The following is a 26,360-nucleotide window of genomic DNA, read 5'->3' as shown; positions in this document are numbered from 1 at the left end:
GCGATCACATGGGCACGCCGTGGACAAAAAAAAATAGACACTGCTACTCAAACTTGGGATAAGGGTTCTTGAACACAGCAAAGAGACCATCAAAGAGAGGTCATATCTCTTTTATTAGTATAGTTGACATACCTGCAAAGAGAGTTGATATTCTTAAGGAGTTGTCAATAGGCCTTGGATCTGTTTTAACAGGGCTTCAATGATCTTTGAAGGCCTACTGGCCGGTTGCAGGGCCCCATTATTTTGTCCCCGATATGATGGGATGCCAACATCAAGGAAGCACATCATGCTATGTACCTGCCAGAAACCACTAGCTTGACGTATGACAGCACATACTGGGGTTGATGTGACACAGAGGTCCAAGAAAGGCTTCTTTGTGGCCAGCCACACCCACATTGTTCGACAGTGGCATCTCGTGGAAACAACGGGTGCCAAAGGGTCATTTACCCACCACATATATCTACAAATCCTTCATGTCCTTCTCTGAGCTCCCTGGGCCACTCCGAAACTGATCAAGCAGAGTATTTTCGTGCATCTCCTCCGCCCCTTTGCAGCCATTCTTGCCCGCTTTCAAAATATCGTCCATGAGTAAGGCGGCCACATTCTTGCCCATTAGCGCATTGGTTTCCATCGTGGAAATGAAACTGTCCATGCCAGACGTATAATACAGGCCCGGACCGATGATAGGGTCCTGGAACGTTACCCGTGGCAAGGCTTGAGGATACGAGTAAAAGACATGGGGATGATACCAGGTGATGGGACTCACTGAGCCCTCCTCATCAGGGTCTGTGGTGAAGGAATCAGGCACCTCGACTCCAAACAGGCGACTGAGGAACTCAGGACTAACCTTCTCAGGCGAGAAGATCTTGTAGATAAACTCCCGCTTTTGAGTTGTGGGGTTTGTGGTCGTGCGCAAGGTTGTGACGCTGAAGAAACCTGCCTTGCCGGCGCCATTGACCCCAGAGGTTGGTCCATCAGATTTGGCAAGGGTTGTGAGAACACCGCCTGGGACATCCTTTGACTCGGTGAAGCCGAAAAACGCGGGACTGTACTGGTAAGGCGACGCGAAAATGGTGACATGGAGCTGGACGTAGGGGATCTCGTCAATGGTTTGTTGAATGACGCCCTCCTCTGCTGAGATCTTGCTGAATTGGTAGGGATTGGCAATAATAACGTTGTCAAAGGCAACGGGGTAATCCTCTCCCCCATTTGACTCCGATGTAGCGGACTTGGTGCGGATAAGGTATTTCTTGTTGCCAGAGTAGTGATTGGTTTCTGACGAGAATCCGATAGAAGCCACAGACGAATTCATCAAGAGACTGGCGCCCGATGCCTCAGCCATTTTATAGAATATTTGCCAGTTACCACCTTGGACAGCCATGGCACCCTCAGGCGCCATTGAGACCTGTGGCACGGTTAGCTTGAGAGGTAATACCGATAGCATCAGGGCTTACCATGGTGTCCAGACCGTGGATTCGGACCAAGTTCGAGGCGTAGTTTACTCGGGTGCTGGCCTGAATAATGTCGTGTGCATAGCGATCATCGATGTTGTTGGCCTTCAATAGTTGTTCCCCGGTAACCCCGGTAACATCAATCAGACCAAGCTCGTACGCCCGTTGGGTAAGGGATCGAAAAGGGAAATTGGGCTCCTCGTATAATTTCAAGAAATTGGCGATAGTAGCTTCCATCAACTTCTGAGTTCGTCTCGGTGCCATGATTCCATACTTGTAAATGACCTTGAGGGCTGTCCACCAGAATGAATCACGCTCGTTGACCGTAAAGACAAACTCATCGCCATCCCAAATGCCGAGCTTGGGGTCTGAGTCTTCATCTGGAATCCGTTTAGACAGGTTGAACCTTTGAAGGGCATCGTGAAGAATATGGTTCTTCTCAATGAATATGCTTGCGCCGAGTTCGATTGGTTGTGAAGGGTCATCGTATGCGTTGATAGTCAGAGTTCGTCCACCAATACGGTCCGTCTTCTCAAAGAGAGTGATGTTGACGGAAATTCCGAGCAGCTCATGTTGCTTGGCATATTGTTGTAAGTAATATGCAGCAGACGAGCCCGCAGCCCCAGCTCCTATTTAGATTATTAGTGAGCCGCTTCATCGGTTTTGATGAAAATAGATGAAAACAGAAGTAAAACCCCTCCAAATGTCAAATTAAGGAAGAACATACCTATGATGGCCACCTGCTGTGTTGGCTGTTTCTGAGGCGGTTCATATGACGGAAGAGCCGTAGCTAGCGAGAGCGCTGTTGCTAGGACAGTGGAGGCGCGACTGAGTGCCCCCTTCATGATGCTGATTGATGCGTTTCTCGCCAGGTACTCAAAGAATTAATACAAAGAATGAATTATCCAAGCCAAATCAGACAAGAAGTCATTCCTGAAGCCGTCACCAGCAAACATGGATTCCCGATGGTGAGTTGTTGATGCCCCAACCTGACGAAGACAACAGTGAGATGGATGGTTCCCACCAATGATGTGATGATAGTGGGTACTTATGAATGCTGGGAAGAATGGTGACAGAAGAGGTAGCCAGCTATCAATAAGCGTGTTGGCGGGGTGTTTCTCCTGAGCCGTGGTCCGAGCTCCTTCACCCCTTGTCGCTGCCTGCCGCTCCGCCTAAACCACCGCCTGGAATCTAAAAAGCACTGCAAAAAAAAGTTGTCGATTGGCGACAAGCTTCAGCGCAGCGAACCTCCACATCTTGCGATCCCCCGAACTGTCAGATACCTCCCTCGCTGTCCGTCTGCCACCATGTCCGCCGCACAGCTTCTCAACCCCAAGGCCGAGTCCAGGGTACGCGAATCCGCCTGATACAACCAGACGACCGGGATGCTAATTTGGGTGTTTAACAGAGGCGGGGCGAAGCTCTCAAGGTCAACATCACCGCTGGTGAGGGTCTCCAGGATGTCCTCAAGTCCAACTTGGGCCCTCTGGGCACCATCAAGATGTATGAATACTCTCTGGCATACTCGGGGTCGCTTTGGCTAACATTTTGGGCACAGGCTTGTCGACGGCGCCGGTCAGGTACGAATCGATTGCGAAGCGGGGACGATATGCAGTGACTGACCGCCAGGGGTAACAGATCAAGTTGACAAAGGATGGCAACGTCCTCCTCCGCGAGATGCAAATACAGAACCCTACGGCTGTTATGATTGCGCGGGCCGCGACAGCACAAGACGATATCTGCGGAGACGGCACAACATCAGTAGTTTTGCTCGTCGGCGAGCTCCTGAAGCAGGCCGACCGCTACATTCAGGAGGGTCTCCACCCTCGCATCATTACAGATGGCTTCGAGATTGCGAAGAACGAGGCTTTGAAGGTTTGTGGTTGCAGCTAGACACCGTTGTGAGTTCCCTCTGACTGACTGTCTATAGTTCCTCGACCAGTTCAAGCTTGCCCGCGAAGTCGACCGTGAGCTCCTCCTCTCCGTCGCCAGAACCTCTCTCGCCACAAAGTTGAGTGCCAGCCTTGCCCAAACGTTGACCCCCTCTATCGTCGATGCCGTCCTCGCTATCTACCAAGCCCCCGAGAAGCCCGATTTGCACATGGTTGAGATCATGAAGATGCAGCACCGCACTGCCTCCGACACACAACTCATCAAGGGCCTTGCCCTCGACCACGGCGCGAGGCATCCCGATATGCCCAAGCGTGTCGAGAACGCTTACATTCTCACCCTCAATGTGAGCTTGGAATATGAAAAGACCGAAATCAACTCGAGCTTCTTCTACTCCAGTGCCGAGCAGCGGGATAAGCTGGTAGAAAGCGAGCGTCGCTTCGTTGACGCCAAGCTCAAGAAGATTGTTGATCTCAAGAAGCAGGTGTGCGGAAGCGACGGCAAGAAGAACTTTGTCATTATCAACCAGAAGGGCATCGACCCCCTGTCCCTCGACGTCCTCGCAAAGAACGGCATCCTCGCGCTGCGCAGAGCTAAGCGGAGAAACATGGAGAGATTACAACTCATCTGCGGCGGTGTTGCGCAAAACAGCGTCGATGACCTGACCCCAGATGTTCTCGGCTGGGCTGGCCTCGTTTACGAGCAGCAGCTCGGCGAGGAGAAGTACACATTCATTGAGGACGTCAAGGACCCCAAGTCCGTGACCCTCCTTATCAAGGGCCCCAACCAGCACACCATCGCCCAGGTATCAGATGCCGTTCGTGATGGTCTTAGAAGTGTTTACAACATGATTGTCGACAAGAGCGTTGTTCCTGGCGCTGGTGCCTTCCAAGTCGCCTGCGCCATGCACCTCAAGAGCGATGCTTTCAAGAAGACTGTCAGAGGCAAGGCCAAGTGGGGTGTGGATGCCTTCGCCGACGCTCTTCTTATCATTCCCAAGACCTTGGCCGCCAACGCTGGTCTTGACATTCAGGATGCCTGTACGTGGGGCCCTCCCTGTTATTTTATCGATCTACCTGCTAACATGTCTCTTTCTAGTGGCTGCTCTCCACGATGAGCATGCTGATGGCAACGTTGTCGGCCTTGACCTGGCTACAGGCGAGCCGATGGATCCTACCCTCGAGGGTGTGTACGATTCTTTCCGTGTGTTGAGAAACTGCATTGCCTCCAGCTCGGGTATCGCGTCCAACCTGTTGTTGTGCGATGAGCTGCTGAAGGCGAGACAGATGGGCAGATCAGGTGGACCTGGCCCGGGTATGGATGGTCCCGAGCAGTGAAGAAATAGTTTAGACTTTGTTCGTAAGATACCTCTTTGACATAATAAAAGACGAACCGTCGTTGTTGAACACATCAACCTTATGGGTGACTGGCAAATGTGTAAGCTCCGGGGAACGATGGCCTGCTTTGGGTCAACGGGCTTTAAACAACCAGTAATGCACTCTAAATATGGCCCAGTGCCAGAAGCCTCATGTAGACGCGTATTTATTTCATCCCATCGGAATTGCTTGGACGGAGGCAGCGCCGTCATCTTGGCCAGTCGGCTTTGGATGGCGGGGCAATATTTCCTACCCCGCCAAAGTTTTGTCGAAAAGCTTTGCGACTGCTACCCCAAAGTTTTCCACCATCAAGCCCGGTATTGGTTGCGATTCTCCATAAACATAGAACAGAATGGCTCCCTACGACAGCGATTCCTCGGGCGCCGAGGACAATGATTTCCAGGAGACCAACGTTCTCCTGGGGTACGCCTCGGAGGACGCACAAGGAGAGGAGATCAGCCGGCTTGGAGGACAGCCAGTAAGTCACCCTTTTTGCGCCACGGGCAGACAACAACTCAACTTGATCAAATACTTACCGAGTCTCAATCAGACATGGCTAGACCCCTCGAAACCACCCTCCGCCGCGCTGGCTCGGTGTAAAGTCTGCAAAGACCTCATGGTGCTCCTGCTCCAGCTCAACGCCGAGCTCCCAGACCGATACCCCGGCCACGAACGCCGGCTTTATGTGTTCGCCTGCAGAAGGAAGAGTTGCCGGAGAAATGAGGGGAGTATCAGGGCGATTAGAGGGTTGAGGGTATCGCCTGATGCTGTTGCGGCAGCCAAAGAGTCCCAGGAAACCAAGCCGAAAGAAGCCACTGTCATTCCCAAGGCGTCTACCCTCGGCCTAGGGGAGGCGCTGTTCGGCGCGAAGCCAACCTCCTCCTCCTCGGGTGGTAACCCGTTTGCTTCTGCCTCAACAAACCCTTTTGCTCCCAAGCCAACCACCACCTCAACCAACCCATTCGCCGCCCCGGCCCCGACCCCGGCTGCTCCGGAACCAAAACCCACCCCCGTCGAAGTTGAGGAGGAGAAACTCCCCAAATCCTTCGCCGAAACATTATCTCTCAACCTCCCCCCTGCCACTCCAGCACCACCCCCCGAACCCTGGCCGACAGATTCCTCCCTCCTCCCGAAATCCTATCCTGTACGCTGGATAGCAGAGGCAGACTACGAACAGCTCGACCCTGAGCCCGCGCCCATCTCGCAAAAGACTCAGATAATGGACATTGACTCGGGCGAGGGCTCGTCCAGTGGAGGAGGTAAAGAAGACAAGGAGGTTTTTGAGTCGAGCATGGACACTGTGTTTCAAAAGTTTGCCGACAGGGTGGGGCAGAACCCGGAGCAGGTTATCAGGTATGAGTTTGCTGGTCAGCCGCTGTTGTATAGCAAGAGTGATGCCGTGGGGAAGATGCTGTATGCAAAGGATGGGGAGGGGGAGGCAAAGGTGAAGGGAGGAAAGGGGGGGATGCCGAGGTGTGGGAATTGTGGTGGGGGAAGGGTGTTTGAGGTGCAGATGACGCCGCAGGCGATTCAAGAGTTGGAAGGGGAGGAGGAGGATCTGGATGGGATGGATTGGGGGACGGTTATTGTGGGGGTTTGTGAGAGGGATTGCCAGGAGAGGGGTGTGGAAGGGGGAGAAGGGGGGTATTTGGAGGAGTGGGCGGGTGTTCAGTGGGAGGAGTTGAGTGTTAAGAGGTGAGGATAGGGGGAAGGGTCGTGTTTTAGATGAATCGAGATGTAGGAAGGGAGAATGAGATACCAAAATTGCCATGAAACCTACTGTTGATTGTACACCAGCCCCCCTTCAGAGTCTACGGATGCCCAGTCAGGGAACACCAAAACCATTCAACATGACAAGCAGCATAGGACAGAGGATGGCATATTTGGGTTATTTTTCTTCTTTTTTTGTCCAGAGGTATAATGTGAATATGGCCCAAGGCTAATGATCAACTCTAAGCCCAGTATAAAACCTTCTTCCAAGGCCCTTGTTCCCCCCTTTTATCCCCGAATCGCTTCCGCAAAATCCCATGAACGCCGTCAGAAGCTTTTGGCTTTTTTTTTCCGCCGCCAGAATGCAAAACAAGGGGTAACCGGCCGCAGCAGCGAGACGCAATAGACAGAAAAAGGAAAGTACCGCTTCGTCTCAAAAAAGTACTCTACAATGAACCGTTTCCCATCACACAAAACACCCTTTTCATTAGTGTGTGTAATATGGTATCTTTGTAGTTTGGTGTTTTTAAGCATTCTCCTCCCAGCTCCTCTTGATGACACGGCTGAACATGTCAATGGAGACGTCCTCGCGGATCTCGGTCTTTTTGGCCTCGTTCTCAGAGTTCTTAGGAATGTGAACGATGCCGTCGTCACCGACCTTCCAGCCGCAGGTCTCGGTGACAAAGGTCTTGACCTCGGCTTCGCTGCGGAGACCGAGGTAGCTTTCGAGGACGCTGATATTGATCTCACGGAAGGCGAGACTGATGAGCTGGGCGATCTTGACGCGGATGATCTCCTCGAAACCCTTAATGTCGGTGGTGAGGTCCGCGTAGATATCGTCGCTCTCGAGGGTGGCCCAGAAGTGGTCGTATCTGGCGCCCTCGAGGTGGCTGTTGAGTGTTCTAAGCTTGGCGACAGCTTCGGCGAGGTCGGAAGAGGAGCCTGGGCCGGGGTTGGAGTATGATGGGGAGAGGAGGTGAAGGGCAAGGTCGAACTGAGGGGAGGGGAACTGGGTCATTGTCTTGACGAGGACGTTGGTGACGATCTCGTCCTTGATCCTGTCTGGGTTGAGCTGGTACCTGTGTTTTGCGCCGAGCAGACAATGGTTAGTAGATGATCCTTTGTTCAACAAGACGACTCCAAGACAGTAAGACATCAGATGGTTTGTATATCAGACACATTAAGTTGACCTCAGCTTGTGCGGGTTGTTAGGCCGCTTTTCAGGCTAATAGGAAACGTTTATAAAAAACAACATCATGAAAAACCAGATAAGCCATAGCGAGTTGGAACATGGGAGATACTTACAGCTTCAACAGTGCCCTGTTGGCGTTGCAGTCGGTGAATTTCTCCTCACATTGCTGCTGGAGGTAGGCCTCGAGGACCTCAGCGGCCTGGGGGTTGTACCGCTCGAGACCTCCTATGATGTCGCGGATCTGCTGAGGCCGTTCGACGGGGTCCTCGCCGTTCATATTGAGTGTGCTGGCCATGGTGATGTGTGAGGAGGGGTGGGTTGCAGGAGGAAAAGCGACACTCGGGGGGTCTTGCGCGAACCCGTCAAGAATCTTTCCTTTCCCGCTCTCCTCTCGCATGGTGGGGCTGGGATTTCCCGCTCTTTTTTTCAAGGATGTGTGTGTGAAAGCCTGCCAAGCCCGCTGGCGCTCCGGAACAGGCTAGCGCTGAACGGAGATGGCCAAAGCTTTACGCTTTCTCGGCGCGGGGCTGCCAGTCAGCTGTTTTGGCGCCTGCCTCGCGCTGGCTGACGCGTGCTGCTGCGATTGCAGTGCATCGCCGGAACGTCATTGATCGGTTTGGAGGTGGGTTGAGTTCAACAGTACATCAGAGCTCTCTTTTCACAACTTGAGGGAAGCTGCCCAGTATTTATGCTTTTCCCCACCCAATTTCTCACATGTCAGAGTTTGATGTGGAGGGTGATTCGATAAGGTAATAGCCTCGGGACGCTGCTTTTAATCCCTCTCTTCCATCGAACGCCCGCATGCTACCACGATAAACCTTACCTAGGTACCGTGCTTACATCGTCTCATCATGGCGAGCCCGGCGAAGAAGAGGAAACTCAATTCCGATACGAAGAAGGCTGCAGTCCCGGCGACCAAAGGAATACAGTACTTTTTTGCCAAGCAACAGCAGAATGGATCGTCATCAAGAACCACTTCTGAGATTCAACAAAATGGTTCACAGTCTGAGAAGTCGGATGAGCAATTGACTGACGAGGAACTGGCTCGGAAGCTGCAGGCTGAGTGGGATGCAGAGGTCCAAGCATCAAACCAAAGACAACAACAGCTTCAGCCAGAACCAAATACATCACCAGCTCTTCCAGCTCCTCCATCACCACTGAAGTTGTCCGTATCCCCCAAGGTTGATACAGCAAAATCCAAGAACACTCTATCGCTTTCGTCAGTCACGGCAGTGGAAGATCAAGTAACAGCCACAATACCACTGGATGAAAGCCCCTTGACATTTGATCCATCCAAATACGTCCCGCAGCTCCAAGAATCATGGGCTGCCGAACGCGGCAAGTCATCCTACGCCTTGCTTACACGGTGCTTTGTGCTTGTCAGTAGTACCCAAAGCAGGATCAAGATCGTGGACACGCTTGTCAACTGTCTTCGTCTACTTATTGAGGGCGATCCAAACAGCCTGTTGCCCGCAGTATGGCTGGCCACCAATGCCATCTCACCCCCATACATTTCCATGGAGCTTGGTCTGGGAGGTTCGGCTATCTCCAAAGCACTAAAGCAAGTATGCGGACTTGACAACCGGGCGCTGAAAGCCATGCATGACAGATTGGGTGATCCGGGTGATGTTGCCTTTGAGGCCAAGAAGAAGCAAAGCTTCACCCTGAAAAAACCAAAGCCACTGACCATCAAGGGTGTGTTTGAGTCTCTGGTCAAGATTGCAAAGACACAAGGTCAGGGTAGTGGAGACATCAAACAGCGTATTGTGGACAGACTGTTGCAAGATGCTCGAGGAGGCGAGGAGAGCAGATATATCGTCCGCACTTTGTGTCAGCATGTACGTGTTCCCACTTCATGACCATCGTAAGCATAGCTAACGTCTTCTAGCTTCGTATCGGTGCTGTCAAGACGACTATGCTGATAGCTCTCTCAAGAGCCTTTCTTCTCTCCAAGCCACCCGGTGCGGATTTCCCTACTAGGGAGCCAGCAGAGCTAGCGAAGCTCAGTAAGGAAGAACTAGCCGAGATATGGTCAAGAGGAGAGGAGCTCGTGAAAGCATCATTTGCCAGACATCCAGATTATAATGACCTCATCCCAGTGCTTCTTGATATTGGCATATCAGACGAGCTGCCCATCCGCTGTGGTCTCAACCTCCACATCCCACTCCGTCCCATGCTAGGCAGTATCACCCGCGATCTCAGCGAGATGCTCACCAAGCTTCAGGGGCGAGACTTTGCCTGCGAGTACAAGTACGACGGCCAGCGCGCCCAGGTTCACTGCGATGCCGACGGCAAAGTCTCCATCTTCTCCCGTCACCTCGAGTTAATGACGGACAAATACCCCGACCTCGTCTCCTTGGTGCCCAAGATAAGAGGCGAAGATGTCCAAAGCTTCATCATGGAAGGCGAAGTTGTCGCCGTGGACCAAACCACCGGCGAGCTCAAAAACTTTCAAACCCTCTCCAACCGCGCCAGAAAGGACGTCGCCGTAGGCAGCATAACCATCAACGTCTGCCTCTTCGCCTTTGACTTGATGTACCTCAACGGCCAACCCCTCCTCGACCGCCCCTTTCGCGAACGCCGGGACATGCTCCGATCACTCTTCATCGAAATCCCCCATCACTTCACCTGGGTCAAAAGCCTAGACGCGACCTCACAAGATTCCGAACCAGTCCTCACCTTCTTCAAGTCCGCCTTAGAGACAAAATGTGAGGGGATAATGGTGAAAATTCTGGATAACCTCCCCGACATTCCCTACGAGGACCAGTCTGCCGCCGCTGGACTACTCGACAACACCAAACCCACCACCACCACCACCACCACCAACAAAACCCCCCTCAACCCCCCACCCCCCCAGAAAAGATCCCGCCGCAAACCCCTCCTGTCAACCTACGAACCAGACAAACGCCTCGACTCCTGGCTCAAAGTAAAAAAGGACTATTCCACCTCCCTGTCCTCCTCCTCAGAGCCCTTGGACCTAATCCCCATCGCTGCCTGGCACGGCACAGGCCGCAAGTCCCAGTTCTGGTCCCCGTTCCTCCTAGCGGTCCGAAATGAGGATGTAGGCTCCCTAGAGGCAGTGTGCAAGTGCATGTCCGGCTTCACGGACAACTTCTACAAAGCTAACAAGGCATATTACGACCCAGCGATTGAAGGGAGGACGTTGGGGAAGAAGCCAGGGTTTGTGGAGTATTACGGGCCGGAACCGGACGTGTGGTTTAATCCGACAGAGGTGTGGGAGGTGGCGTTTGCGGATGTGACGGTTAGTCCTACTTATACTGCTGCTGTGGGAATGGTGCACCCTGACAAGGGGTTGAGTTTGCGGTTCCCGAGGTTTGTGAGGAAACGAGAGGATAAGGGGATTGAGGAGGCGAGTACCAGTGAGGTGCTGGCAGGTTTGTACAGGAAGCAAGAGGCTGGGCCGGCGAAGAGGCCCATGGAGGAGGTGGAAAAGGAACAGGAGGAAGGGGAGGATATCATGGACGAGGATGAGTGATGCTCAGGGGATATCACAGGATTATGAAGAGCCTATGGCCTGTTACTTTTATTCATTCTGTCAGACTACCCGGTATCATGTAGGTGCAATTGCAATCTACTCCTTCCAAGCCCTGTACACAGTCCTCGTCCCGTACTTCTCCCCCTTCTTGAGCAGCATCTGGCTCTTCCACTCGGGCACATTCGCCGCATTCACATAACGGCTCGGCTCGACACAGAACCCACTTCTGGCCTTGCGCGCCGGGATGCCAGCCACCTCAGGCACGTCAATGTACTTGCCAGTATAGAACTGGAAGGCGGGCTCGGTGCTGAGAACCTCGAGGTGGATGCCAGTCTCGGGGTGTCTAGCGCTGACGAGCTTGGTCAGGGACTCGGCGCGGGTGTCGATAGGAATAGAACCAGCGGCCTCGTTAACAACGAAGCAGTCGTCAATATCCGGCTCTTGAGCACCAAGAACAAACGGAGTCTGTCCCTGGACCTTGGCAAAGGGGGCGGGACCGCCGGTAGGAATACCGCCGTCGTCAACGGGGAGGTAGTTGTTCGTCACGAGGGTGACCTCCGTGCCTTCGATTGACGAGCCGCCGGTAAGGTTGAAGTAACTGCCATCCCCAGCAAGTCAGCATATATACCCTTTCTCCCAGTGTCCTGTTCCAGGAGTAAAGAACTCACGAGTGATTCGTCATATTGACAACCGTCTCCTCCACCCCCTCCCCAACCAGCTCAGCCTCGTACTCCATCCCCAGCACAACAACCTCCTTCCCCCCCTCCGTCTGCTTGCCCACAGTATACACCACCGTCGCCTTCACCTCCCCCGGAAACCCCTCATCCCCATCCTCGCTCACAAGCGTAAACTTAACGCTCTCCCCGCCTTCAATCTTGCCCACCCCAGGAATCTCTCTGACACCAACAGGAACCGGCCCATCCCAGACCCTCTTCCCCCAACCAACGACTCCTCCGTGGAGGTTATTCACCCCGTTGTTCGCAGCCAAGCTATACGTCTTGCCCCCATTCAGACTATCAAGCTTGGCATTAGAGATGCGGTTCGCAACCCGGCCGATGGTCTCCCCAAAGAAGGGGCCGTTGTGGGAGACGTAGAGGTCCTGAGTGGGGAAGCCCTGGACGATATTGAGGTCGCCGACGCGAAGCTCTTGGATGATGGCTCCCAAAGGGAGAAAAGAGACGAGGGGGGCGTCGGAGGACATTTTTGGAACGAGAATGTGATGATGATGTCACTGATTTGGAAAAAATAAAAGACGAACAGGAAAATTGGAGAAGTGAATATTTAGGAGCCCAAGTTGGAGGGGGGGAGAGGGGGGATCAAATGGGTGGTTGCGATGGCGGCTCCCCCTCTCCCGTGCGACGACGCGACTCAACCGCGAGTCGCCATGGTTTGCTTCGCTCAGGTCTCGGTCCGGTCGCACTTGTCCCGGCGCGTGGGTGTTTTTGCTGAGGTTTTCTCGCCGTCGCACATGACGACAGTTGAACAATAGGCTATTTCAGGCTAATATGGAGATGGAGAAGGCAGATGCGCCTTGCCCCTCCTTTGATGGGGTTGGCTCCCTTGGCGGGGTCCGGGGCGCGCGGGATTAAAGAACCCGTTATGCCGCCGGACAGGGGTTAGGGTTGGGATGGCGATCAGGGGTAAAAGGAGGTCCACGTCCAAAGAACCATCACGGCGTCGTTTTATCTGGACATCTAATAGGCAATGACATGAGACATGCACAGTTGAAGGGGAACGAAACAATCTGGACGTCAACAATAATAATACACGACTAACTACACACCTACAAGAACGAAAATGTCCAGGTCTTTTTTCTTTAGGTAAGTATACAACTGGTGGCAACCACGGGTCTGCTATGTACCTGATCGGACGGGCTACTAAAGGGATGTGGTGTTGGAGTATGGCGATCCAGTGTTGGCCGTAGCCAGATGGAACGCGTGGACGGCCTGACGAAAGTGCGTATCGACTTGGGTCTTTTGGTTTGCAGTCTGCGATGAATAGGACGTGTTGGTCGGAAAGATGGCCATGAGCTGATAGAGTAAAGCATCCACGACGCCGGCGACTTCGCGGACGGCGGCAGGAATACGGAACTCGGCTTGCTTATCGAGGACGATGAGGACCGGGGCAGATTCGGTGACGGAGTCCATCAGCTCAAAGAGGCCCTGGATAAACTGATACCGCAGACAAAAGATTAGTTATCGGGACAAACAAGTTAACAAGAACAGTGGATCAAAGATAAACATACATTGGAGTAAGCCTCGTAAATCAGCTGCTGGTCCGCCTGGTCAGTCACGACAGAAGAGCGGATCATGACCGAGATGTTGGAGAGACAAGAGTCGGAAATATCATTGAACTCGTCAAGGATATCCTGTCAATGCTCGTGTCGTGTCAGTGTTGCGCAACGAGCACAACAGCCCCCGAGACTTCCGGATGCCAGGGCTGAGCACCACATACCTGGAAAGGTCCCGGATTTCTTTTCTGCGCAACCACATTTACGAGATCTTTCAGGTCGAATGCCATGCGGGCAAGGCTGTGGCAAGCGACCGCGATCTCTGTGGGGGACATGGCTGCGCTCGCCGGAGCGACAGCCATGAGCAGCCCCATGAGTACCGCAAGGAGGGCCCAGAAACTACGGCCGAGTCGAGCTGACAAATGAAACAACATTGTGACTGAATGAGTGACGACAAGATATGTTTTCTAAAAGAATGGACGAGAGCGATCGACAATCCCTCAGCTTGACGATAACCGTGGCAGCGTGTGAGAGAGAAGGAAAGACTGTGAGTGAGATTTCTTGCAGTGACACAAGAAAAAGGGAGTGAAAAGGAACACGCCTCGGAGAGCGTGTAAGCTGACCTCTCACGCATCGTTTGCAGACCTAGACCCGTACAGGTGTCGACATAGACACCCCGCATGGGCCATGACCTCGGGCTGTTGGCCAAATGGTGACCGATGGTGAGGCCTTTCTCGCCCATGCTCCCGGGACCTGGAGAAGGTTTGGAAAATCGGTCAACCGAATTGGGATCAATGCAAGGTCCAGGGGTTGTGACTTTTCTTTTCTTTGACGAGGCAGATTCTGGTGGGTGTGTTGGATATGCATCTCTGCCATGGCAGGATGCTGACTTGCTACGAATACACCAGTGAGATAACATTATGAAAGCCACTTGAGACGGGAGCACACATAGATTTTCAAAGCCAGAGCGCCGGGTTAGCGTCCGTCCGAGGCGGGACATATCAAACTCGTCCCGTGGGTGGCGGCGGTGGTACCTGGCGATTGGTGTGATTCCCAATCTGGTTATCTCTGCGGCGGCGGCGGTCGTTGACGATGGTAGAGAATGCGGCGCGTACGGATACGTATTCCAGGTTCTTATCTTGCATGTTTCTAATGCGGCTGAACAGTGCTGTCTTCTTTCGGCGCAGACAGTCAGCCCTAGCGCTAACAGTTTTATATCTTGCCTATCTGAAACAAGATCGTCAATGTCACGCTGTGCAAAAAAGTAGGGAACGACTTGCAGAACACACCAAAACGGCAAATGCCGGTCCCAATACGACATTATGCCAAGAGGCTGTACCAAAGACGTGCTTTCCCAGTATGGGCCAGACATAGGGTAAGCCGATGAGGCTCGGCGTAATATGATGAACTTGTTATACGTCGTGTAACAGGCATCAGAATACGTGAAAAAAAAGTCCACGAAGCAATGTGAGTCATGCAATGCTTGCAGGATTCAAGGCTCAATGGAAAGAACTCGCAAAACTGGAAGAGCGATTTCAAAGGGCGGGGAAGGGATCTGTTCAAGTGGGTACGACTGCCTGTGTCAAAAGGCAGGAGCAACTGGTTGATAATCAGGGCTGTGGCAAGTGCCGACACATGGTCTCAGATTGTGAGCTTGATGGATGGGTGATGCAGGGGCGATATCCGTTTGTCAGGTTTCTTCGGATGCAGGTACGGAAGGTATCAATCCAATCACTTCGTCAGCGACGGCACGTCTGCCCGTCCCCTTCTCGACCTTGCCGCTCCGTACTCGCCCATCAGATGCTGGTACGCAGGTACCTGCTCATTAATAAGTTTTCTTGCATGATGCCTTCGTCGTCAGAACTCATGTAAGCTTGGTGTGACTCCACAACCACAGACATCACCTCTTCCAAACATCCTGCTTCATCTCCCAAGAGCCGGCCGCTGACTATGACATAGAGAATTAGCCTCCATCTCCCCTAAATCCTTCAGGAAATAAAAGAAAGGAAGCTTTTCTCTGTGTATCGTCAACCCGAGCAGGAGGATCAGTGTTACCGACATTGCTAGCCTGCTCCCGGCCCGCCCGCCAGAACCACAGGCCACACCCAGGGACACTGCCTTGACCCATTGAAACCGCCACGGTGGACCACCTTGAGCCTTGACTCCCATCACTTTGTGTGACTAAACGGAATAGGGATGTGAGGCTCTCAAGCTGAGCATCTCTGCACAGGGGGATGAGCTGTAAGATGCTGAGAAACGTCGGAAGAAGGATGCATCCCACGCGCCGTGATCAGGGATGAGCGGCGATATTCTACCCCCGTCATCATGCTTCTTGCCTCTACGAGGCGGTTAGGGGGTGGCCTCAGGCAAGTTGAGCCCAGGAGGCACCCGGGCGTCTGTGAGAACGCGATATGGAAGACTGGTGTCCCAGTTCTCCCACGGGAACATCCTTCCTGGGTGATCTCTTCTTGTCTTGCTTTTGTCTTTTGCACCCTCACACTCGTTGCATGTGGTGTACCACCCACATCCCTTCCATTCACCTCGCACACTTCTTCGTGGTGGCTATCATTCGCTTTCCGCCATGATGGGTGCGTCGGTACAGTCATTCTTTCTTTTGCTTCTTTTTGCAGCGTCCAGTCTTTCACTTCCATATATCCCAGAATATGAGGAATACAACCTCAACCAGAACAAGTCGGCCCGGACACCCCTCGACTATTGGGGAGAGTGGCCTGACCATGAGTTCCAATCATCTCCAGAGAACTGGCGAATGCCATTCTACTCTCTTTTTCTTGACAGATTTGTGAACGGCGACCCATCAAACGACAACGCCAATGGAACTGCTTTCGAGGTCGACATTCTTTCAACCCAGCTGCGGGCCGGCGGCGATGTAAGCGGTCTCATGGACACGCTTGATTATCTTCAGGGCATGGGTATCAAGGTGAGTTGCTTCTCTCATGATGAGCCTGGAGCAGGGTCACTGACTTGACACAGGCAATCTACATTTGTGGCAGTCCCTTCATCAACCAGCCATGGTCGGCCGATTCATTCAGTCCATTGGACCTGACTCTCCTCGACCAACACTTTGGAACAATTGCGGTCTGGAGAAAGGCCATCGACGAGATTCACCGACGTGGCATGTATGTTGTCTTCGAAAATACCATCTCGACGATGGGTGATCTTCTTGGCTTCGAAGGATACCTCAACACGACCACACCTTTCAGCTTCACCGAACACAAAGCCGTATGGAAGTCACCCCGAAGATACTGGGATTTTCCGCTGGGAGAGACCATAGTTGATTGCGAATATCCACGGTTTTGGGATGAGCATGGAAAGCCTGTTGGAGACGATGTGATGTCTAAGATGACCAAGTGTCGAACCAGTGACTTTGACCAGGTATGAGATGTAACCTCCCTTGTGTCGTATAACTTTCGCTAACACCACACAGTATGGTGATGTCGAGTCCTTTGGCAAGTACCCAGAATGGCAGAAACAATTATCCAAGTTTGGCTTCGTCCAGGATCGTCTCCGAGAGTGGCGGCCAAGTGTTCTCGACAAGATCAAGCTGTTTTCTTGCATGACTATCGCAAGTCTCGACATCGATGGCTTTCGTATCGACAAGGGCCTGACCATCACACTCGACGCTCAAGCAGATTGGTCCGAGTACATCAGGGGATGCGCCAAGAAATATGGCAAAGACAACTTTTTTATTCCGGGCGAAATCGTTGGTGGGAATGCGCTAGGCGCTCTGTATTATGGTCGAGGCAAAGAGCCTCCCATGTTCGCTGCGACACCCGCCGAGAGCTACAACGCAACGAACGAAACAAGCCCGTCTTCGTATATTCGTCCCGTACAAGCGCTGGACTCTGCCTGTTTTCATTATTCTGCTTATCGTGCTCTCACACGATTTCTCGGCATCGATGGCGAATACGGCGCTGAAATGGATACTCGGATCAGTTGGGCAGAGGGGTGGCAAGATATGCTCATGACGACGGATTTTATCAACGCCAACACTGGCAAGTTCGACCCCCGTCACATGTTTGGCGTGTCCAACCAAGATGTCTTCCGCTGGCCATCAATTCAAAATGGAACGCAAAAGTACCTGGTTGGCGCCTTCATCATGTCTCTCTTGATGCCTGGCATCCCCATCGTCAACTGGGGCGAGGAGCAGGCCTTTTATGTGCTCGAAAACATCGCCGGTAATTATCTTTACGGTCGTCAGCCCATGACTTCAACGAATGCATGGGAGCTTCACGGTTGCTACAAAGTCGGATCTGAAAAGTACTTCAATTTTCCCCTCGACGCTGCCCTCTACGGCTGCGACGATCCCAACGTCAGCCTCGATCATCGTGATCCTTCACACCCAATCCGAGCAGTCGTCAAGAGATTTCTGGAACTAAGAACAGTCTACCCGGCACTTAACGATGGCTTTGAGATGTACCAATTATCGAATTATACCAACTGGATCTACCTTCCCGGATCAAACGGAACTGGCACAGAGCTGGGTCTATGGAGCTACATCAGAATGCCCCATCAACAACTGCAAAACTTTTCGTCAGTACCTCATGGCGAGGACCCGGTGTGGCTAATGCTAGGAAACGAGAACAGGACCATCAACTACAAGTTCAACTGCTCTGATCCTCAGACAGCTTTGCTATCAGCCTTCGGAGCAGGTGCCACGGTCAGGAACCTCCTATACCCCTATGAGGAGTACACACTTGAACCTTCGACCAAGCGGATTGATGACAATGAAGATGAGTTATTTCACGGCTGCTTGAGTGAGCTCAGCTTCCCCGCTTGGGGGTTCAAGGCCTTTGTTCCCGTCGAAAGTTGGGTCGGCCCAGCTCCTGTCATCACCAGGTTCCTCCCAGGTCATGACTATCGCTTGGAGTCTGCCAAGGACGGCAAAACATCTGTGGAGATACAGATACATTTTTCACAGGAGATGGATTGTGAGGGTGTTTTCAACTCCATCGAGATTACATCCAACACGGTCGGCGGAGCTGTTGCGTCGCTCAATAGGGGGTCCCTGAGATGCAAGAAGCTGAATGTCGTTGAAAATTCCACAAAATACGTTGGTCAGGTCGCATCGGTGTGGGAATTCGCCGCCACAATCAACTCCATTCCCGATGGCATTCATCGCATTACAGTACGGAATGCCACCGACAAAGCGGGCACGGGCAGTACGGGATCAACGGATCACTTCCTGTTGCGAGTTGGACCCCAGAACAATCCCATGGTCTTCCCCAGACATGCCAACTACTCCAGGGAGCTTGTCTACGCTAAAGGAGAGGACATCTTTGTTCGCCACAGAGCAGCAGGCGCCACCAAGTTCCGATGTTCTCAAACATGGAGCTCGAACTGGACCCCATGGCTCGATTACACGGGCGAAGACTACAGGCTACCAGCCAAGAATTGGACAGGAACAAACCTGCAGGATTGGACTGGCGAGCATGTCGTCTGTCAGTACTACAGCAAGCTTGCTGGAAGTAGCCATCACCAGCAAGAAGGTGACCTGGATGCATCCAACCTACCCCGGCGTTTCCCCCACCTCTTCATCAACGGTCACTTCAATGCGTTCGGGTTCGACGCAGGCATTCCAAACAAGATGCTCCAGAAGGCCGATAGTGGTGTTTGGTCTGTCGATATCATGGCTGAGTGGCCAACCGCTCTGCAATTTAACGTTTGGGGCTTGAACCCGGATGGTCTTCCGGACCAGACGTGGATTTTCGGTGATGTCAACTTCGACTATGTGCTTGACAGACTGCCCCCTGGGTCCTTGAGGCAAAATGTTGTCAACATCACTGAGTCTCCCCCTTCCCCTTTTGTGGGATGGCGGTTTGAAGTGGACGATGCCACCATGAGATACAGCAAGTTTCCAGCAGGCAGCAGGGTACGGCAGATTACAATCTTCTCGCTCATGTGGGTGTTGCCGTTGCTTACGGGATGGCTCGTCGTCTTCACATTCACCGGGTCGTTTTACAAAGTCAAGCACAATGTTTCGGGCGCTGTCACGAAGCATGGTAAACTGTCTGAGAAGCTCCGGCAAGTTTTCGAAATGAAGGAAAAGCCATTGTCTCGACCGAGTCGACCCTCGTCTGATGCATCCTCTGTCGGTGGTCCAACACGGCCCGGGACATCACACACAACCGGCAGAGGGTTGAATGGCCAAGGCCTTCATATGGACATTGGGGCTCCTCGCAAGAAGGCCCTCATTGCCACAATGGAGTACGATATCGAAGACTGGAAGATCAAGATCAAGATCGGTGGTCTTGGTGTGATGGCACAACTGATGGGCAAAGCTCTTGGCCATCTAGATATCATCTGGGTCGTCCCGTGTGTTGGGGGTCTTGAGAACGCATATCCTAATGGGTACCCAGTTGATCAACGTGCCGAGCCTATGGAGATCACGATTCTCGGCTCTCAGTACAATGTCGATGTTCAATACCACACGCTCCGGAATATCACCTACGTTCTGCTCGATGCACCAGTTTTCCGCCTTCAAACACCCGCCAATCCGTATCCGGAAAGAATGGATGATCTTGACAGCGCCATTTACTACTCGGCTTGGAATCAGTGTATTTCCGAGGCCTTGAAGCGCTTCAACCCGGACATTTACCACATCAACGACTTCCACGGCGCCCTTGCCCCATTGTACCTACTCCCTCGTGTTATTCCATGCTGCCTTTCTCTTCACAACGCCGAATTTCAGGGAATGTGGAGCCTTGGAACGAAAGAAGAAAAGGAGGAGGTCTGCAAGGTTTTCAACTTGGACCAGAAGGTTGTGGAACGATTTGTGCAATTTGGCGAGGTCTTCAACTTACTGCACGCGGGAGCTAGTTATCTGCGGGAGTTCCAACACGGCTTCGGAGCGGTGGGAGTCTCCAAGAAGTATGGCAAGAGAAGTTTTGCACGATATCCAATTTTCTGGGGCCTCTCAAAAATTGGAAGCCTTCCAAATCCAGATCCTTCGGACACAGCTGAGTGGTCGCCGGAGCTTGAGGCAGCTTCCCAGGCTGAGAAGGTTCACGTTGATGGCGAGTTTGAAGCTAAGCGTGCTGGGCTCCGTCGGCAGGCCCAGGAATGGGCTGGCCTGAAGCAAGATGCAGATGCTGAATTGTTTGTCTTTGTTGGTCGATGGTCTATGCAGAAGGGGGTGGATATTATTGCAGACGTGTTCCCGTCTGTGTTGGAGCACAATCCAAAGGTGCAGTTGATTGCTATCGGGCCAGTTATCGACCTCTATGGCAAGTTGGCTGCTATCAAATTGGCAAGACTTATGGAGCAGTATCCTGGTCGGGTTTTCTCCAAGCCAGAGTTTACACAGCTGCCTCCATATATCTTCAGTGGTGCTGAGTTTGCGCTTATTCCATCTCGCGACGAGCCGTTTGGCTTGGTGGCAGTGGAATTTGGGAGGAAAGGAGCGTTGGGGGTGGGAGCTCGAGTTGGTAAGCGTTATCCCTGATCGAGTCTTACAGTCAAGGCTAACAAGTTTCAGGTGGCCTCGGGAACATGCCCGGGTGGTATTACACTGTCGAATCAACATCGGCCAAGCATCTCATCAGTCAGTTCAAAGATGCCATCGAGGGCGCCCTCGCCTCAGATACCGAGACTCGTGCGAAGATGAGAGCTGTCTCAGCCAAACAGCGCTTCCCAGTCGCGCGATGGGTAGAAGAGATCAGCGAGCTTCACAGCACATCAATCCAAAAGTCTCAGAAGCACAGGGACAAGCCAGACCACCTCCGACTTGTGGGACTCTCCAAGACAAATCTCTCACGTTCTGCTTCACCCACACCGACAGAACTACAGTCTGGCCGACCCATCACTCCTACCTCGTTTCTCACGCCTGGCTACAACGGCCTGCCATCAGGTGGAAGAAGTCCGATGTCTGATGCAGCAGGATGGCCACTTATGCCTCCTCTGCCATCTCCAAATACCAAGAGGTACTCAGATGTCTCTATTCGTTCTGTCACCAAAGGGCGCAAGGACTTTGCACTGCAAAAGGTTGACCCGTTCTTCACGGACACTGATGGCGAATACACTGTCGAGTTCCAGAAGATGTTGGCGAATCTTGATGCCAAATCTTCAGAGACCGATCTCTGCATTGAGCAATATCTGGTCCGGTCTGAAAAGCAATGGTTCCAAGACTACAAGAGCATCAAATTCGGATTATCTTCGTCTCGAAACACATCCAAGGTCACTCTTGTGGAACCACCTTCGCCAGGTCGTGTTCATCCTCGCTTTTTGGATGTTCCATCCCGCCCAGCAAGCCCCTACACACCCAGTATTGCGTCTTCGGTCTACTCAGCCGAGGATGGAGACGAATTGCATGCCACTCATGGGCAGTATGTTTCCACTTTTGAGACGGAAGATGTGCCTCCCGTGGCGCATACGACTGCTATGCAGAAGTTCATGCTTCGAAAGGTGTTTGACTGGCCTATTTACACTCTCATTTTGGCGCTTGGACAAATCCTAGCTGCCAACTCGTACCAGATTTCCCTGCTCAATGGCGAACAGGGTCAAACAGCGGGAACGCTTTACACTATTGCCTCGATTTACGCCGCTACGTCCATTTGCTGGTGGGTCGGTTCCCGCAATCTCAAATCTGTCTGGGTCTTGTCTACACCTTTTGCCATCTACGGTCTTGCCTTTCTCTTTGCTGGCTGCGCGCCGTTTGCGCAGTCATTCTATGCGCGAGGCTGGGTCCAGAACACAGCCTCTGGGCTGTATGCAGCAGCATCTTCCAGCGGATCAATGTTCTTTGCTCTCAACTTTGGCGACGAGGGCGGTGCGCCAGTGAGGACATGGGTCATCCGTGCCTGCGCTGTGCAGGGTGTACAGCAGATTTACATCAGCGGTCTCTGGTACTGGGGATCTCTTCTCAGTTCTTACGACAGCAACGGTATCCCCATGGCGCGGGCATCCAACACGATTGTGTCGGCCGTCTGTCTCCCTGTTGCGGTGCTGATGATGGCATTAGCGGTTGTCACCCACCTCGGCTTGCCTGATTACTACCGCCAAACTCCGGGGTCCATCCCATCATTTTTCAAGTCTGTTTTCCGACGCAAGCTAATTATCGTAAGTTTATCATCACTCACCCTACCTTTCACACATATTGACATCTCGCCCAGTGCTTCCTCGTTTCCGTCATAATCCAAAACTACTGGCTCTCCTCCAACTACGGCCGCAGCTGGCGCTTCCTCTGGACGACGGCCCACGCCCAACCCTGGCAGATCCTGCTGCTCATCATCCTCTTCTTTGGCCTAATCTGGATCGCGCTCTTCTGGCAACTCGCCCACCTGTCGCGCGAGCACAGCTGGCTCTTCCCCGTGCTCGCCATCGGCCTCGGCGCACCACGTTGGGCGCAAATCTTTTGGGGTGTCTCCGGGGTTGGCACCTCCCTCCCCTGGGCATCAGACGTGGGCGGGGCTCTGCTGTCGAGATCGTTATGGCTTTGGCTCGGGGTCTTGGATGCGTTGCAAGGCACGGGGGTGGGCATGATGCTTTTGCAGACCACGACGAGGTTTCACAACAATTTTGCGCTGGTGGCGGCGCAGGTGCTGGGGAGTGTGGCTACGGCGGTGGGGAGGGCGACGGCGCCGAACGCGGTTGGGCCGGGGCCGGTGTTTCCCAATTTGGCGTTGAGTCTGGATGGGTTGGGGAATGGGTGGTTTTGGGTTTGTTTGTTGATGCAGGGGGGGATATGTGTGGCTTTTGGGACGTTTTTTAGGAAGGAGCAGTTGAGTAAGCCTTGAGTGAGGGGGGATGAAGTTGATGCTCGAACACAACTTGGACGATGGTTTGCAGATGATAGATGGGGTTGTACACTTTTTTCCTTTTTCTTTTTTCTGTTTCTAATCCTGGATTTAGATACCTTGGTGTTCTGTATAGATAGGTAGCAGTACATGAGTTAAAAGCATTGTCTTCTTGTTGTTCTTGCTCTCGGAAGATAGTACCCCTGAAAGCAACCGCCGAGGCGAGCCAAGAGAGGTTGACAGCGGGAGCTACGACAACAAGCTCCCTAGCGTGCCTTGGCGGTTAACTTCCAGACCTCCAGTCGAGAGCTCCAGATGCGGTGGCGGAAAAGATGGGATGGTCTAGAGGGGGATAGGATGTCTTCTTATCAGATTGAGAGTACAACGTGATCGGCAAGACGGAAAGAAAATTTTATTCACGGTACACCGAGTTCAACTTCGGCAAGATTTTGTGGTCGTGTTTGTGGGATGACGGAAGACAGGAGGAACACGTTCGGGAGGTTGAGACAGTCCTGACCCGTCAAAGGGGGGGTAGTTGGCTGTCTTGTTCCTCTCACATTACATAAAAGTTCAATCATTCGGGTTTGGACTCTCAGTGGAGAATCTGGAAGGATTTCGAGACGAGAGAAAAAAGCACAAGGGGTTTTCCATTATTTGGTGTTGACTTTTGTTGTTGTGCGAGTGTGCCAGAGGTACGAAGAGAGGTGACAGGGCCAAGGTGCCTTTTCGTCTGAAACAAATGCTTTGATGTGGGACGAGAATTGCTGGTTCCGACCGATCGGAGATCTGCAACAGCGTGTGGTGGCGTACTTACCCCTGAAGCCAATTGCCGTGAGCTCCATTTCCGATATTATTAGCGGGAAGGGAAACTCTGTCTAGATATCTTCTGGAATCATCATAGGAAGCAAACGCCTTGATCATAAGTATCCACGTTTGCTCAGAATACGCGGTCGTCTGCATGTTGTTGCTGTGCAAAATCGTGTATTTAGGTAGTGATTCTCAGCTCAGGTAACACTCGGGAGCTTAGGGGATGTGAGGCTGCTTGGCCGGGTTCCTGCGTGGGAGGTGGGATTTGTGGGATTTGTGGAGACAAACGGATGTTGAGCTCGGGGGCGGGTGGTGGGCGTTGCTATTGATGTATGATGGCATCTAGGTCGAGAAGAACATTGAGATGAGTTGCAAAAAATAAGGTAGGTAGCTTGGAGTCGAATGGTATAAATGGAGATCGCCATCCACTGTCGGAACATCTTGAGACTTCAGCTGCCAACTCGTCCGTAGCCAGTGCCACCCCGGGTACCTGCATCAAACCGGGCATTTCCTTCCTGCCTCGGAAACTCCCACTCGATGACGTTCCATGTCACCGCCATAAGAATTAGCTCGACGCCTCATGCCGCCTGGGAAATGGCCCGAAAGATGTCCGCCCGGTCGACATGGCTCCGAGCGTTCCCCTGAGCTTCCGATATCTCTGACTTGATGGCAACGCCACTTTTGGTCCTCCTAATTGCCGTGCCTCCATCTTGTGAGCTTGAGGTGTCGTTGTACCCGCGTCGGACCGTACATTGTACTACTGCTGTCTTTTCTTGCTATCTTTTCCTTGCTGGTTCCTCATTGCTTGCTGAGTTGCCACGTTGGCTTTTGTCCCCGACTTCCCAGTCCAGAGTTTCGGCGTTCCCAGTCAGTTCTGCCAGGGCTGAACGGCGACATTTGCAAGCTTCCTTCCTGTTCCGAGTCTGCCTTCGTTCCTCCGCACCATCAGGGAGCCACCACGGCACGGGCACACGGTGAAGCGTCGCTCCTTCCGCCCAAACGGTTGGGCTAGTGACAGTGTCTCCACGGACAAGGGCGAGTACAAACGACATGCCGGCTGCAGACTGTCAAGCTTTGAGATTTTCAACCTCGGACGTTAACTTTGACAAGCCCACGACGTCAACACGCAGCAGCAGCAGACGCAGCAGCGGCAGCATGGTGGCCCTGATGCCGAACCCACACCGCTGCCTCCCCATGCGGAGCCCCATGGCGAGAGCTCTTGTCCTGACTTTTGCTATTCTCGCCATCAGTACCCTCCTTCTCAGATCCAGTGCCGAAGTACAGACCGCCATCATCCAGACGGCCGCGTCAGCCAAGCAAGCGATATATCTCCAGAGACCGTTGAAGCATGGCGCCGACTGGCAAGATACACTTCCGACACCGACAGAGCCACACCGGGCCAGCTCCACAGGGGATATTGCGACTGCATTGGTCAACTCATCCATCCCTATGGACTGCAATTATGACATTGCTCGGCTGAAGCAGTGGAAGGAAAAGTACAAGCTGGGGGGCCAGATTGAGTATACGAAACGATATATCCAGGTTTCCCGTCAGCCCATACGCCGCAAGTCCATGACGGTGCTAAACCAAAGCTTCCTGACCGACACCATCAGGACAGTAGACCTCAACAACCCCGAGCCGTATCAAGCCGAGTCGTGCCCCGAGCCCCTTGTGGCGCCCGTTTCGCAGTCTCCATTCCCCGGAAGTGCCAATGCATCAGAATTCATGTTTGGTGTCTCGACCACGTACAAACGGTTCAGCGATCCGAAGACGAGCCCGGTGAACGAGTGGACGTATTGGTTGACAGATGGGAAGGGGAATACTAACGGTGGGAAGCTGCTTCTGATGCTGTTGGATGCCGAGGATGAGCAGCTACAGGAGACCCATAACATCTTGACGACGGCGGGGATCGATGTGGATGTGTATCGGTCTAATGCAGAGGATATCATGGCCGTGAGGTATTTGGCATTGGTGCCGACCATGTATAACCACCCGGAAAGGCCGAGGAAGAAGTGGCTGGTGACGTGCGATGATGACACCTTCTTTCCGAGCTTCAATGCGCTGAAGGAGAGGTTTGACGAGTTTGATGACGGGTTTCCGATGTATATTGGGACGTTTTCGGAGGATGTGAATAACATTCAGAGGCATGGGTCGCAGGCGTTCGGGGGCGCGGGGGTGTTTCTGAGTGTGCCCATGGCGGGTTTGGTGGCCGAGAGGTATGAGAGTTGCAAAACGGAGCAGAAGATTAAGGAGGCGAACTCGGGGTGGGGACCGCAGGGGGATATCTTGCTGAGAAAGTGCATTTATGAGAATTCAAACTACAAGCTCACGCTGTTGAATGAGCTGTGGCAGTTGGACTTGTATGGGGATCCGTCTGGGTTTTATGAGTCGGGGATCAAGCCGTTGAGCTTGCATAATTGGGGAGGAGGGGGATGGCATGTGGCTTATCCGTGGCA

At 52.8% G+C, this 26,360-nt stretch overlaps 9 protein-coding genes across 9 annotated transcripts; 5 read left to right on the top strand and 4 right to left on the bottom strand.

Moving 5' to 3' along the window:
- Positions 1 to 460: 460 nt before the first annotated feature.
- On the bottom strand, positions 461 to 2,084 carry PODANS_5_840 (uncharacterized protein; the record flags this gene model as incomplete). Its single annotated transcript, XM_001904219.1, has 2 exons — positions 461 to 1,405; positions 1,455 to 2,084. Coding segments are annotated over 2 exons (1,575 nt in total), but the record flags the coding sequence as incomplete, so codon positions are not given.
- Positions 2,085 to 2,758: 674 nt separating this feature from the next.
- Positions 2,759 to 4,678, top strand: PODANS_5_850 (uncharacterized protein; the record flags this gene model as incomplete). Its single annotated transcript, XM_001904218.1, has 6 exons — positions 2,759 to 2,800; positions 2,860 to 2,954; positions 3,010 to 3,031; positions 3,090 to 3,326; positions 3,382 to 4,381; positions 4,440 to 4,678. The coding sequence occupies 6 exons, from the start codon at positions 2,759 to 2,761 to the stop codon at positions 4,676 to 4,678; spliced, it is 1,635 nt and encodes a 544-aa protein (XP_001904253.1).
- Positions 4,679 to 5,069: 391 nt separating this feature from the next.
- Positions 5,070 to 6,416, top strand: PODANS_5_860 (uncharacterized protein; the record flags this gene model as incomplete). The annotated part of the gene is made up of 1 exon (XM_001904217.1): positions 5,070 to 6,416. One exon carries the CDS (start codon positions 5,070 to 5,072, stop codon positions 6,414 to 6,416), a length of 1,347 nt encoding a protein of 448 aa, XP_001904252.1.
- Positions 6,417 to 6,953: 537 nt separating this feature from the next.
- Positions 6,954 to 8,016, bottom strand: PODANS_5_870 (uncharacterized protein; the record flags this gene model as incomplete). Its single annotated transcript, XM_001904216.1, has 2 exons — positions 6,954 to 7,506; positions 7,733 to 8,016. The coding sequence occupies 2 exons, from the start codon at positions 8,014 to 8,016 to the stop codon at positions 6,954 to 6,956; spliced, it is 837 nt and encodes a 278-aa protein (XP_001904251.1).
- A 454-nt stretch (positions 8,017 to 8,470) lies between these two features.
- Positions 8,471 to 11,115, top strand: PODANS_5_880 (uncharacterized protein; the record flags this gene model as incomplete). The annotated part of the gene is made up of 2 exons (XM_001904215.1): positions 8,471 to 9,457; positions 9,529 to 11,115. The coding sequence occupies 2 exons, from the start codon at positions 8,471 to 8,473 to the stop codon at positions 11,113 to 11,115; spliced, it is 2,574 nt and encodes an 857-aa protein (XP_001904250.1).
- A 96-nt stretch (positions 11,116 to 11,211) lies between these two features.
- Positions 11,212 to 12,316, bottom strand: PODANS_5_890 (uncharacterized protein; the record flags this gene model as incomplete). The annotated part of the gene is made up of 2 exons (XM_001904214.1): positions 11,212 to 11,713; positions 11,784 to 12,316. 2 exons carry the CDS (start codon positions 12,314 to 12,316, stop codon positions 11,212 to 11,214), a joined length of 1,035 nt encoding a protein of 344 aa, XP_001904249.1.
- Positions 12,317 to 12,992: 676 nt separating this feature from the next.
- Positions 12,993 to 13,426, bottom strand: PODANS_5_900 (uncharacterized protein; the record flags this gene model as incomplete). Its single annotated transcript, XM_001904213.1, has 2 exons — positions 12,993 to 13,286; positions 13,361 to 13,426. 2 exons carry the CDS (start codon positions 13,424 to 13,426, stop codon positions 12,993 to 12,995), a joined length of 360 nt encoding a protein of 119 aa, XP_001904248.1.
- Positions 13,427 to 15,926: 2,500 nt separating this feature from the next.
- Positions 15,927 to 23,097, top strand: PODANS_5_910 (uncharacterized protein; the record flags this gene model as incomplete). The annotated part of the gene is made up of 5 exons (XM_001904212.1): positions 15,927 to 16,283; positions 16,337 to 16,738; positions 16,791 to 20,790; positions 20,841 to 22,420; positions 22,474 to 23,097. The coding sequence occupies 5 exons, from the start codon at positions 15,927 to 15,929 to the stop codon at positions 23,095 to 23,097; spliced, it is 6,963 nt and encodes a 2,320-aa protein (XP_001904247.1).
- Positions 23,098 to 24,954: 1,857 nt separating this feature from the next.
- PODANS_5_920 (uncharacterized protein) lies at positions 24,955 to 26,358 on the top strand (the record flags this gene model as incomplete). Its single annotated transcript, XM_001904211.1, has 1 exon — positions 24,955 to 26,358. A coding segment is annotated over one exon (1,404 nt), but the record flags the coding sequence as incomplete, so codon positions are not given.
- Between the last annotated feature and the right edge of the window lie 2 nt (positions 26,359 to 26,360).

This window comes from Podospora anserina, chromosome 5, assembly GCF_000226545.1.
Source record: "Podospora anserina S mat+ genomic DNA chromosome 5, supercontig 1".
NCBI classification, from domain to species: domain Eukaryota; kingdom Fungi; phylum Ascomycota; class Sordariomycetes; order Sordariales; family Podosporaceae; genus Podospora; species Podospora anserina.
The sequence above is the reverse complement of the archived record's forward strand: the minus strand, read 5'-3'. Positions and strand labels throughout refer to the sequence as shown.